At 35.5% G+C, this 12,563-nt stretch overlaps 1 protein-coding gene across 1 annotated transcript in view; it reads left to right on the top strand.

Moving 5' to 3' along the window:
- The window catches only part of LOC150091272 (solute carrier family 67 member A2-like), a 53,658-nt gene that overhangs the window by 15,262 nt on the left and 25,833 nt on the right, over positions 1-12,563 (top strand). The window contains exon 3 of the mRNA XM_090389901.1: positions 9,731-9,774. Within this exon, the coding sequence (XP_090246027.1) occupies positions 9,731-9,774 (44 nt within the window). The remainder of the gene's footprint in view (positions 1-9,730; positions 9,775-12,563) is intronic.

Below are 12,563 nucleotides of genomic sequence, written 5' to 3'. Positions count from 1 at the left end.
TCTATGCAGAGTATTTGGTTTTTCTGTAAGTCACTGTAAATTTTTGTGTTTAGGTGAACGGATGGAATAACTGAAGAAACCATTAGACCAAAAGAGAATTAATGGAAATCTTAATTGCCCTCTGGTATCAAGAATATTGGAACTATACTTGAAAAGCTAACTTTTCTGTGCTAAGAAGGTGTAAGGTGATGACTGCAGTGAGGTAGGGTAACAGAATGATGAGGTTTTTATGGCTAATTTAGATCTGCATTTTGATTTTTCTTTTTTTTTTAAACCTGAACCATTTTCACTTTTATATACATGGCATTCTGAAATCTTTAAAATAGTCTAAACTACTCTAGAAAAAGTAATTTTAATTCATGAAGTAAAGATGACAGATTTTGGTTTAATGATGCCTAGCTTGATAGTCAAAAAGATATAAGAAGCCAAGTATATGTTGAATAAACTATTTGAACAATCCCAGGTTATGCAATATTAAATAAAAATAATTGTAAAGGAGTGCTGCAAGTAGTGTAATACCACTGTGGAAATAATCGGTTTCCTTGGGACTTCGGGTTTCCTGTCTAATTAAATTTCAGATATTTGATTATATACGGTTCAGCATTACAGCTATGTTTAGCATTAGTAGCTGTCATAGAGGTTAACTATGAAGGCTTCAGAATATAGTAATTTAATTCTATATCAAATCCTCCCAAGCCTTTATAAAAATCTGAGTATATTTTTATAAATATACATACAGCATTTATGTAGATAAAAATTTACATTTTTTGTCAAATTTCAGCTCTTCTTTCATTGTTTAAATTATACTGGGTTTAAGGTTTTGATTATCCAAGAAAATTTATGTAATGTTTGCATTACATACCTGAGTGGTTAAAAACGTTTTTATTGTACTCAAGAAGTGTATACCAAAACTTCATATGGTGGGTAACCATGAAGTGTAATTTATATCACAGGTCTTTTGTGTGTGTACGTGGGGAACGGAGAATTATGCATGCACAGGGTTATTGGGTTAACCTGTCAACTTGAAAATTGGTAAAGAGCGCCATAAGAACATTCAAAATACTGAAATTTTGAAAAACATTAGAGCTGCTATTCTAGGTTTTAGCAGTGTTTTTTCAGGGTAACTGGCCAGTAAGTGGCAATTAACAAGAATTTTGCCTAAATCCTCCCTATAAGTGTCATTCTCCTAAGCTTTTTCTTCTTAATTAATGCTCATACATCTGACACTATGTATACAGTATATATAGATTTTTGGAGGTTGTTATGGAATTGATTCAAAAATCTTTGGTTAATCTGACTAATGCTCAATATCTGAAATACTTCCATTTATGGTGCCTCCGTAGCCAGGTGGGCAGGAGCAGCAGTGTGTAGCACACGCTTCTTGATTAGACCGGGGTTCGAGCCTGTGACCAACAAATACGGAGGATGCGGAAAGGCCAGGGAATGACCACTGCATATCCCCGGAGCAATATGGCCTTAGTTGCTAATGCTCCTAAAAACCAAATAACAAACAAGAAGACTATGTGTAGGAGATTAGGAATTGGTAAGAGAAAGTGGGATTGTACATGTGTTGCAAGTGAGGAATTGATGAAGGCTGTGATGGAGGAAAAAGTTGAATGGAAGGGACTTAGGCAAGTCCCTTCCATTCAGCTGATAATGAAAAACTTTGAGCTCAGAGGGGATGACAGATATAGGGAGATGAAGTGAAGAGGGAGAACACTGAGATAACTAGCAAAGGAGACAAAGTTGTGAGTGGGTTCATAGAATATTGTATTGTGATTTTTTGTTTTGCAAACTCTTTGAATGTGCTTAACTGGCAGGAGGGACAAGGATAGTCTTAGAAAGCATATAGCAGCCATTGTTGATGCTCTCCAAAATTATGAAAAAAAAAAAAACAGGGATGTAATGTAGAAAAGTAATATTTATATTCCTGCATTTTCATCCTTTTGACTATAACTAATTCTTATTTTTTTTAATTAAAATCTTATGCTCATTTTAGACTCAAAGTTTTTGTATTAGTCTTCTATAAATAATTTTATTGTGATAAAGATATTTTTATTGTATTGCCTTAATTTTTAGATTTAGGCTATTTTTGTCACCTGGACCTTTTTTGTCATGTTTGGGCTGAAATTTTTGAATTTTATGTTAAAATGGCTTCAGTATTATGATTTCAATTTTGCAATTTATAAATTTAATTTTGCCTGATTAGGCAAAATTAGATAATTTTAAATTTAGCTTTTTTTTTTTTTTAAATATACTACTGTATTGTTCTTTTCTTTTTTATTTCAAATAAAATCAGTTTATGTTTGTTTCAGAAGTACATCAATGATGTAAAAACATCAGAAGTACACCAGTGATGTTTTTACATCATTGGTGTACTTCTGAAACAAACAAACTGATTTTATTTGAAATAAAATAAGAAAAACAATACAGTAGCATATGATTGTTGTTTTTAGCAAGTTTGTATAATATGTTTAGTTCTGTTGAACAGAACTAAACATATTATACAAACTTGCTATACAAGAACAATTATGTGTTGCATCTCCTCTTTTAAATAATGACAAAAGAAATAATTTTAAAAAAAAATTCTAGGGAGGAAAGCAGTAGTTTCACGAAATAGACGTTTAAGGAAGAAAAACAAATGCACAAGGCTGGCGCTAATGTTTGTGATGCCTGAGGAAAAACCTTGTAATGGCGTCTAATTCATATCATATCTTAGCATATATACAGGGCGATTCACTACCAGTGTAACAAACTTGCAGGAGGTGTAGGGGGCACAAAGACGAATCGGAATCACATAGCATTGCAGGGTCCGAAATGCCTTCGTCATGCGGTAGAGGACGTTGAATGGGAGGTCGCGTGAACAGTGATCCCACTGGAAGTCAGCATTTGCGAACCGGTTCCCGAGGCAGTAGGATGGACAAGTATTCAAATGTGGAACTGGCCGACATGCACCTCGCGTATGGAGCTGCGGACTGTAACGGGCGCACCGCTCTGCGCTTGTACCAGGAATGGTTCCCGCACAGGCGTGCTCCTCCTCATACAATTTTTGCACATGTGCTCAGAAGGTTATGCGAGACTGGTTGTTTCATGAGAGGTACCATGAATCGAGAGCGAACGACGAGGACACCAGACAATGAGGAGAATGTCCTATGTCTTGCAGAAGGCAATCCAAGTACGAGTACTCAAGCGATAGGCCAACAATTGGGTATTTCCCAATCCACTGTATGGAGGATACTGTCAACAAACCAAATGAGTTCATACCATCTGCAACGTGTCCAATCATTGGAGCCTGCGGATTATCCACTCCGGAGGACTTTTGCTACTTGGTTTCTTCAACAGAAACGGTTCGCAAATGCTGACTTCCAGCGGGATCGCTGTTCACGCGACCTCCTGTTCAACGTCCTCTACCGCATGACGAAAGCATTTCGGACCCTGCAATGCTATGTGATTCTGATTCGTCTTTGTGCCCCCTACACCTCCTTCAAGTTTGTCGCACTGGTAGTGAATCACCCTGTATGCAGTAGTGCATCTATCAGCACCTATTTTAGGCGGTGCCTGTTGCAAGTGCCTCACTTGTACACCCCTAGCACCAGCCCTTCAAATCCACAGTAATAAATTTATTATCTGTAAATAAAAAAAGGGATAAATGAAAAGGGAATGGATATTTCAGTGTTTAACGTTCTTGTTTTACCATTTGTTGTCAAAGATTAGTTATCAGTAAAATTCAACTACAATACAACTAAAAACAAGAATGGCAGATTTAAATAATTTTTATCTTATTTCAAAACAGGAGGTGAACATAATTTACTGCATTGTTTATGTGTAAGAATGACAAATCAAGTAATAATTTAAATGATAAAAATGCAATATAGTGTCAAAAGCAGGTGTAAACCACAATACAAAATAAAGAAGCAATGTGTGATTTAAATGTAGTGGGAGTTGTCTTACTGAATGTGAAATGGGAATGGATATTTTTGAGTGGTTTAGCTTTTCGGTTTTGGCTATTTGTTATCAAAGGTCAGTTACCAGTAATATTGAACAACATTGTATAGCTGCAGCTATTTATTTTATTTATTTCGTATGATGTGATCAATACACGAAGGAACCAGTTTTTTCTTGCTTCCTTCGTGTATCGTGGCCGGGATATCCAACCAACCGGTTGGTTCGGCACCATCGTGATATCCAGCCCGAGGCGGGAATCGAACCCGCGACCTTTGGGTTGCTGGGCAGGCACTTTACCTACCCAGCTAGCCCGGTCGGCGCTGCAGCTATTATTTGGACAAATGACTTTAACATTATAAGTAATAGCAACAATGTCAGATTCAAATAATTTTAATTTTATAACAAAGGGGCAGATACACACCACACCAAATAATTTACAACATTCTATATTGTTTATACAAGAGACAGTAGGCAGTGTAATTTAAAAAGATAGCCAACATCTTTAAATGTTATTCATAAATGATGTAGCCTTCTTATACCATAATACAAGCTTGTAACCTATATAATAAATTAGAATGAACAATCTCTAGAATAATACTGTTAATTTCAGCACATGCATGATATGTTCTCCATATGAGCTCGTAACATGTTTAAACAGCTGAGATTGGGAGGTATGTGGCAACCCCCCATATCTTATATGAGGAGTGTTTCAATGGTTTGTGGCTTGAGTATGAAGGGGAGTATGAAGGGTTTATTTGAAGTCAGGTAACATGTTACTTTTCAACGCGGTCTCCTTTAGAATACACTTTTGTCATCAGTGCTACAATGTGTTGATTCCAGCTACAAAGAAAGTTTTCTCTTGGGCCTTCAGGAATGTATCCACTGCAGCAGTGACGTCACTGTCAGTGGAAAAATGGATGCCAGTCTGATATTTTGTCGAAATAGGTGAAAGTCCAGTGGTGCTAGATTTGGTGAATATAGGGGATGGTCCAAGATTCCTAAGTTATTCTCATGCAGGGCAGTCATGGCAATGATAGACTTGTGAGCGAGCATTTTTCTTTGATGTTTTTATGCAAACACCTCACAAGGTGTGCATAATACGCTCCTATGGCTGTCTGGCCTTTCTGAAGCTAATCAACTAGCAACATTCCATCAGCATCCCAAAAAACTGATGCCATCACCTTGCCAACAGAAGGAACAGATGGCTTTCTTTGGACTGTTCCCTTGTCTCTGGCTGAAAGTGATAGACCCATGTCTCACCCATGGTCACAAACTTTTCAAGGAAATTTACTGCATCTGCTTGAAAATGATGCAAAAATGACTTGACAACTCTTGTGTATTTTTGATATGCTGGCAACAATTTTAGAACCCACCATGCTGATCTCTTTTCCGTAGTGAGAACCTCTGTTATTAAGTGGTACCCACATTTCAGATGAGATGCCCAAAGTACTGACAATGTACTGAACTATTACTCATTGCCAGATTATGCACAATGTTAACTTCTGAAGTGATTATCTTTGCAGATCTTCCACAGTGTGGTGCATCTTCCAGGCTCTCCTTACCCCATTTAAATTCTGCTGCCCACTTCTTGACCATATCCTCATAAATTTCCTTTGCTGTTTGTTCCTTTTCCCCCAAATATTGGATGGTGAAATTTTATCCTCCATCTTCCCTTATTCACACAACTTTGTAGATTTCAGGACCTATAATAAAAAAAAAAAAAAAAAACATTAATGGAACTGCATGAAACTTGATGGGTTACTATTTGAAGTGTTATACATTAAGTACAGCAATTTTTAATACTGTACCACTACCCTTTCATACTCAGCCCACAAACTTTTCAAATCTCCCTTGTACACTGGTTTTTAAATGTGCATAGTACCCACTATTGTGCTGCCATAATTGTGTGGTGGGATGTCATTGTGCTGGAACCAAAGTCGTCAGGTTTTGATGTTTGTGTAACTTTTAACCAGTTGAATACATTGTGAAGTAATTCGTATTATTTTAACCAATCAAGAAAAACCGAGCTGACAACTTAATTTTCTCATATGCGACACAGACAGACAGACAGACAGACAGACAGACAGACAGAGAGAGAGAGAGAGAGAGAGAGAGAGAGAGAGATCTCATCTGAGCAAGTATTTCTGCAATGGTATGGGTTTTGATGGAGAGGAGCCCAGTAGCGGGAATTAGGCCTGTTGATGAAGCTATCTCAAGGTGTCCTTATCAGTCCACAGATATTGCTAAAGAAATTGGGATATACTTCTAACTTAGTTAACAGAAAATTATGAAACATGAACCATTTTGTATTATCACCTTCTTGTAAAAATAAATGATTTTTTTTCTTTCAAAGGATCCTCCAGATCTCTGTCTGTCTGTCTGAACATCTTGAATATGTTCTAAATTCTGTGCACGTTTGTATCATTTTCATGCATCATGCTTTCAGTAGCATAAAGTGATTTGCAACATTGGTAATGTGGTATGTAATACATGCATCTTCTGAGGGTGTCTCTCGGAAAATAATCTTGCTGTTGCTTGAAGCATATGTGCTTTGAGCGGACTGCAGTTCAAGCTCTGCGTGACTGTTAAGTATGGTTAATGATTGTATTCATTGTTAAAATAATTAATGTAAACTCCTCTGTCCTAGTGGTCATGTCAGAGTATAAACAAGGACATTTTTGCAGCATTCTCCATACAGTAATATACCATCTTGCATAATCATAATTCACACAATTTTGTGAATGGGCATGTGAATAAACATGAAGTTAAATGCCAAGACGTTGCACTTCTAATGAATTTAGCTGCATTCTGTATTCAGTTTATGTAGCTCAGCCAACATTGTGATATGTGGATTTTGTGCTTCTACCTTGCCAACACCATTTGATGAGACAGTTCATGTCCATGTTTGCATAAACTTCTGTACTGCATGGTATTTGTTATTCCCAGTGGATTGGCAAGAACATAGCAGTTGAAACAAAATCAACAACACCTTGTTAAATCAGACATTGGTTCTTTATTTTGTACTGTGGTTTTACATTTGTTTTCAACACTATACTGCCTGTATCATTTAAATTATTACTCAATGTGCCATTCTTTCTTATAAATAATGCAGAATGTTGTAAATTATTTGTGTGTGTATATCTGCTGTTATGTGATAAGATTAAAATTATTTGAATCTGCTGTTGTTATTAGTTATATTGTCGTTGAACATTACAGATAAGTATTCGTTCATTGGCCAAAATTGTAAAGTTAATCACATTTATTTATCCATTTATACATTCCATTTATTTATCCCTTTTTTTATTTCCTGTTAATAAATTTATTATTGTGCATTTCTTTTTTTCCATTAAATTTCTGTGTTGTGAAATTTCTGCTTTCCACCCCAAAATTTTTTAAAAAATAATTCTATATAATATTATTTCTTTTGCCATTATTTGCAAGAGGAGTCAGCACGGAACTGCCCTTGTACACCTAGCATGTTTTATACAGCTAAACATGCATATTGAAAATGAACCATCATGTGCAACTGTTGTATTTGTTTTTTCTTGAAGTAAAATCTGTTCTTGCTCATTTCAGAAGTACACCAGTACAGGTTTTTGACTAAACTGAGGATGCAGAACAACTTTTCCATTAAGGAAAAAGCAGTTGATTAGACAAAATTTAAATTGAAAAATTATAAATTCTAAACCGTAAATTGTAAATCCCAAAATTTTTACCAATTTTAAAATAATATTCAAAAATTTCAGCTGAAATATGTTAAAAAGGGCTGGGCAACAAATAGCCTAAACCTATAAGTAAGCAAGATAAACCCAAGTGTGTTTTAATTGAAACACCCTGTGTGTGCGTGTTCCATCAACCGTTTTGGGTAAATGCTCTTCCCGTGTGCCACGCTGTAATAGTGTATAAACCATCACTAGTGTGCTTAACGTAGGTTTGGGAACAACTATAATGTGTTAAATATAAAAGTGATAAGAAATACATAGAAGGTTATTTTTGCTTGTGTGGTTTTTTTTGAGAGGTGTCTGTGCATTAGTGAAATAAAACTGACTGGAATGTATTTGTTTTTAGTTCTTATAATTTGTTCCTATTATATTATATGGGCAGCCCCTGTATAACACGGTACTTCCACAACACGGTTAGAGAATTTCGGTAAACCTCGCATAATGGTATTTTTGAGCTTTTGTGTGGGGAAAACCTTGCTATTATGTTGGATGTAATTTTTCAACATTTCCACTCTTTTTGAATCCCTGCTGTTGATTCACTAGTCAAAAAAATTTATTGAGAAATTCCTGTATTTTATTTTGTTGTAATACCATCAATAGTCATTCACTAGTTATATATATATATATATATATAATACATCCAGTAGTCATATCATCATGTTTTGATGATATGACTACTGAAGCCCTCATGGGTAGGACAGTTGTGGAAATCCTTGTGTTATGTTCTGTGCTATTGAACTTGTGGAAAAATCTAGATTTCAAAGTTTTATTACTATTGGATTGCACACCAGGCCATTCAAAAGATTTAAGTCATCCAAACTTTGAAGTTATGTTCTTACCACCACAGGTTAACTGGGTTAATACAACTTCTTTCATTCAGCCATTAGATTAAGGCATTATATCCACCTTTAAATCTCATTATATCAGAAAATTGTTACAATAGATTTTGGAAAAAATTGATTCTGAATCTATTGAAGTAATGGAGGCATGGAAACATTTCTCAATTGTGGACTGTATCAGAATCATAGCTTTATCGCTGAGAAGTAAAACCGTCAATGTTAAATGCATGTGGAAAAATGTATATCCAAAGTCAGTTCATTAAGGAAATATGATTGAACCGGCTGAAAACGGAATTGGTGTGAGTAGAACTTGCTACGTACTTGTGTACGTAGCAAGTGTACATACTTGTGAAAATAGGTGTGGAAGGTTTTGATGATAGAACTACTGAAACCCTCATGGGTAGCACAGTTGATAGAATCGTTCTCCTCACACCGGATATTAAAAACCTGAGTTCAAATCCCGTTGATGATGGGAGGAATTTTTATGGGTCTTTTTCACAACGTGGCTCACTTAGTTGGGCTCAGGTGAGGGTAGCATGTTTTTTCCAGAAACTAGAGTTTTTCGTCGAGCAAACAGAAAATCGACCTCAGGACACATGCAATTTATAGACAATATACACAGCATAACATGGCCTTAGTTGCTGATGCTCCTAAAAAAAGATATGATTACTGAAGACATTCAAGAATTACTGGAAAAAGAGACTGGCAAAGTGGATTTGGTGGAAATGGCAACAGAGATAAATCAATTCAGAGGATGAGAGGGCAGATGAAAATTCTAAACTTCCAAATTTTACACTAAAAAGCATACAGGAAGGCATAAAGTTAGCCGAGCAATTAGAGTATTATTTTTTGAATGCAGATTCTTGAGTGAAAGTAGCCCAGAGTTCAAAACGGAGCTTCAAAGATTTAATAAGTAAAAGCAAGCAAACCCAGATTACTGATTTTTTAAAGAGAGCAGAAGATACACGAAATCTATAATGGTGTATTTTTGTTAGTTTTTTTAACATTTTGTTAACAAAGTAGTTATTTTTTTTAGCTTTTGGAATGTAACCCCACCTTTTTGTACTTTTTCTTAGTCCCATATAACACAGTTTTGCACAACACGACATTATATAGGAACCTAACTACCATGTTATTCAAGGGTTACCTGTATATGTATAAAGATACATTTAATTTTTTTTCCCTCATCAGAATTATATAATTTTGAATCATTTTATTTAATAGGTTCATTGTATGGTGGACTGCAGCTGCTTTCAAGTCCAGTTGTGGTATGTATAAATAAATTATAATAAAAAAAAGAATTATGAAACATGTACTATATTATGAATAAATGTTTTTCATGCTAAAATATGCTGAAACTACTTCACATTGATGAAGGGGGACACTTTGCAGTTCCCTATATCATTCCTTCAAAATAGAATAATACAGCATACTGCCCAGGAGTGAATATTGATACGATGCATAGTGTCTTATCCAGGTCCTTGTTCCCAGTGCTGATCTTTCCACCTGTTACGTGCTGGCATGGTACTTTGTTGTGCTGATGATCTGAAGCTATTCATACTGATTATTATACACGATGAGCTTGCTTTGAAAGCTGCATCAATTGATGAATTTCCAGACTGCATTTGTTGTTTATTACAGATGCAGTCGGTAATAAACCATGATATTCCATGATATCATGGTTTATTACCATGATATTCCATCCATTTTTTATGTGCTGCCAAAGCATGGACACTGCAGCCCCCGAATGGGATTAAGTCAATTTTTCTACTGAGTTTTCTCTCTTAAAATGGGCCATAAACAAGAATAAATTTCTTCCACAGTTAAGGACATCTTCAGTGGCCAGGTTATTGCAAATTTAGACATCCCATGCTGATTGAATTGAGGTCTTATCAGAATTTAATTATTGTTTATCAGACCTCTGCATCATTATTTTGGAACATGCTTTTGGAAAATACCTCAGCCAGCTCTCGGAGAAACACCTATGTGCTTGCACCTCAGCCATCTTCATTTGTCAGATCGGATTTTGCCCTTTCAGATGCTGTTTACTTGCCCATTTGCCTGATGCTGATCTTAATAAGTTTTTTGTGATAGGAAATACAGACAACACATTCATGAGTTGGACATCTCTGTCCCTGATCCTCTTCTGCTAAATGCTGCCTGTTATAAAATGGATTAACCAGCTTTCTTTAGTGTCATGATGAATAATGGTTAGGCCACACCTTGAGTACTGTATACAGGTCTGGAGGCCTAATTTTAAAAAGGATGTAGAGCTGTTGGAACGAGTACAGATAAGGGCAACAAGATTAGTGAATGGAACAAAGGGTTGCTATTATGAAGAAAGGCTTAAATTTTGCAAATTACAGTGTCTGGAGATTAGGCACCTGTGAGGTGATCTGATTGAGGTGTATAAAGCCTTGAATGGTTTGAGCATGCTCAATGCTGATGGGATCCTTCCTCTTTCTCAGAATAATCACCTGAGAGGGCATAAATTCAAATTGAGGAAGGACAGATGTAGGATAGATGTGTGGAAGTTTGCCTTTAGCCAGCGGGTGGTTGGTTGGTGGAACAGACTTCCATCCTTTGTTGTGGAAGTTGATATCCTAAATAAATTTAAGGCTGAGCTGGACAGGTATTTGGAACGAACGGAGGGGTGAAATGGGAGCAGTTTTTTTTTTTTTTTGACTGATGCTGCATAAGCTTGCTTTCTTGCATCATATGCTTATACTAATGCTAATAATAACAGACTTGCAATTTTATGAGGTTAGATTTCTCTTTTTCTTTTCTGGACTGAAGTGCAGAATTAATTTATGAGAGGTTGCGGTTATGTGCTCTGGATTTCACTCTGAAAGCATCTGTATTATGTTTGTATATGGTGTTGCAATATCAAATTCAAAAATTTCAGCTCAAATATGACAAAAAAAAGTCCCGACAACAAATAGCATAAATCTAAAAGTTAGCGAGATAAACACCACTGCTCTATAATTGAAACATCCTGTATATATAAAGCCTTTAAAAATTATATAAATATATAATGATTAAAAACTTATTTGATCCTTTTTAAATATTGTCTTGGTTTTGTTTTATTCTGATTCGTTCTTATTACTGAACACTTGCATTTGGCATTACTGGTTTCAAAGGATATTGTATAGAATTGAATCATTGTAAATAAACGGGCTTCTCACTGCTGTGTGTGTTGGTAATGCCAAATATATATGTCAGAAACAGATAGTGAACTTATTAATGTATGTAAAGTACAACCCTAAATTAGTGAATCACAGTCTGACCTAGGCAGAGAATTTAACAATGACATTGTAGCATTGTACTTGGTTATGTAGAAGTTTGCTCATGTAATTGTTAAATTCTACTTGGTTGAGACTGTGATTATCTAATTAATTTAGGGTTACAATTAAATCACAGAAATATGCACTTTTGATTGGTCTGCAGTGAGGTGATTGCACTTTGCTATCACCTCCTTTACCTTTGAAATGCAGAGTGTATCACTGAGTAGAGAATTCACTTGTGAAATCATTAACCTATCTGTAAAAATACTTGAAAATATAGTAAACTTTTATCTGGCTCCAGTTAAAAGTTTACTGGAGTAATTATTTATAAATATAATCAAAACTTCTGGATATTTAAGAATTATTATTCACCCTTACCATTATTGCAATTAACAAGGTAGCTTGAAATTTTCAGAATATACGTAAGCAGGAAAGTTATTCCAAAGAACAGGAGTAATAAATGAAGTAACAAGAAAAGCTATACTGACAAGTTTGAAGTTGAGCTGTGAGTGAATGAAGAATAACCAATGCATATTTTTGGAGGAAAGAAATGGAATTGTAGCTTTATTCAGAAGAGCATACCTTTTCTGTAGAAAATTTATGCAGCAGAAACTCCATGTTTGTGTGGTAAGATTTGGAGCAAGGTTGTAAGAGAGGGATCATTAATTAACCCAACAAATCTCTCTCTGGTAGAGTTGGAGATCACAGAAGCTATGGGGGCACCACCCCCAGATGTGGAAAAATATAGCTTCATGTAAGAAACTTATTTCCAT

This window comes from Mastigoproctus giganteus, chromosome 1, assembly GCF_048544385.1.
Source record: "Mastigoproctus giganteus isolate SK-2022 chromosome 1, ASM4854438v1, whole genome shotgun sequence".
In the NCBI taxonomy this organism is placed as follows: Eukaryota; Metazoa; Arthropoda; class Arachnida; order Uropygi; family Thelyphonidae; genus Mastigoproctus; species Mastigoproctus giganteus.
Note: the sequence above shows the minus strand (reverse complement) of the source record. Positions and strands in the feature narration are given on the sequence as shown.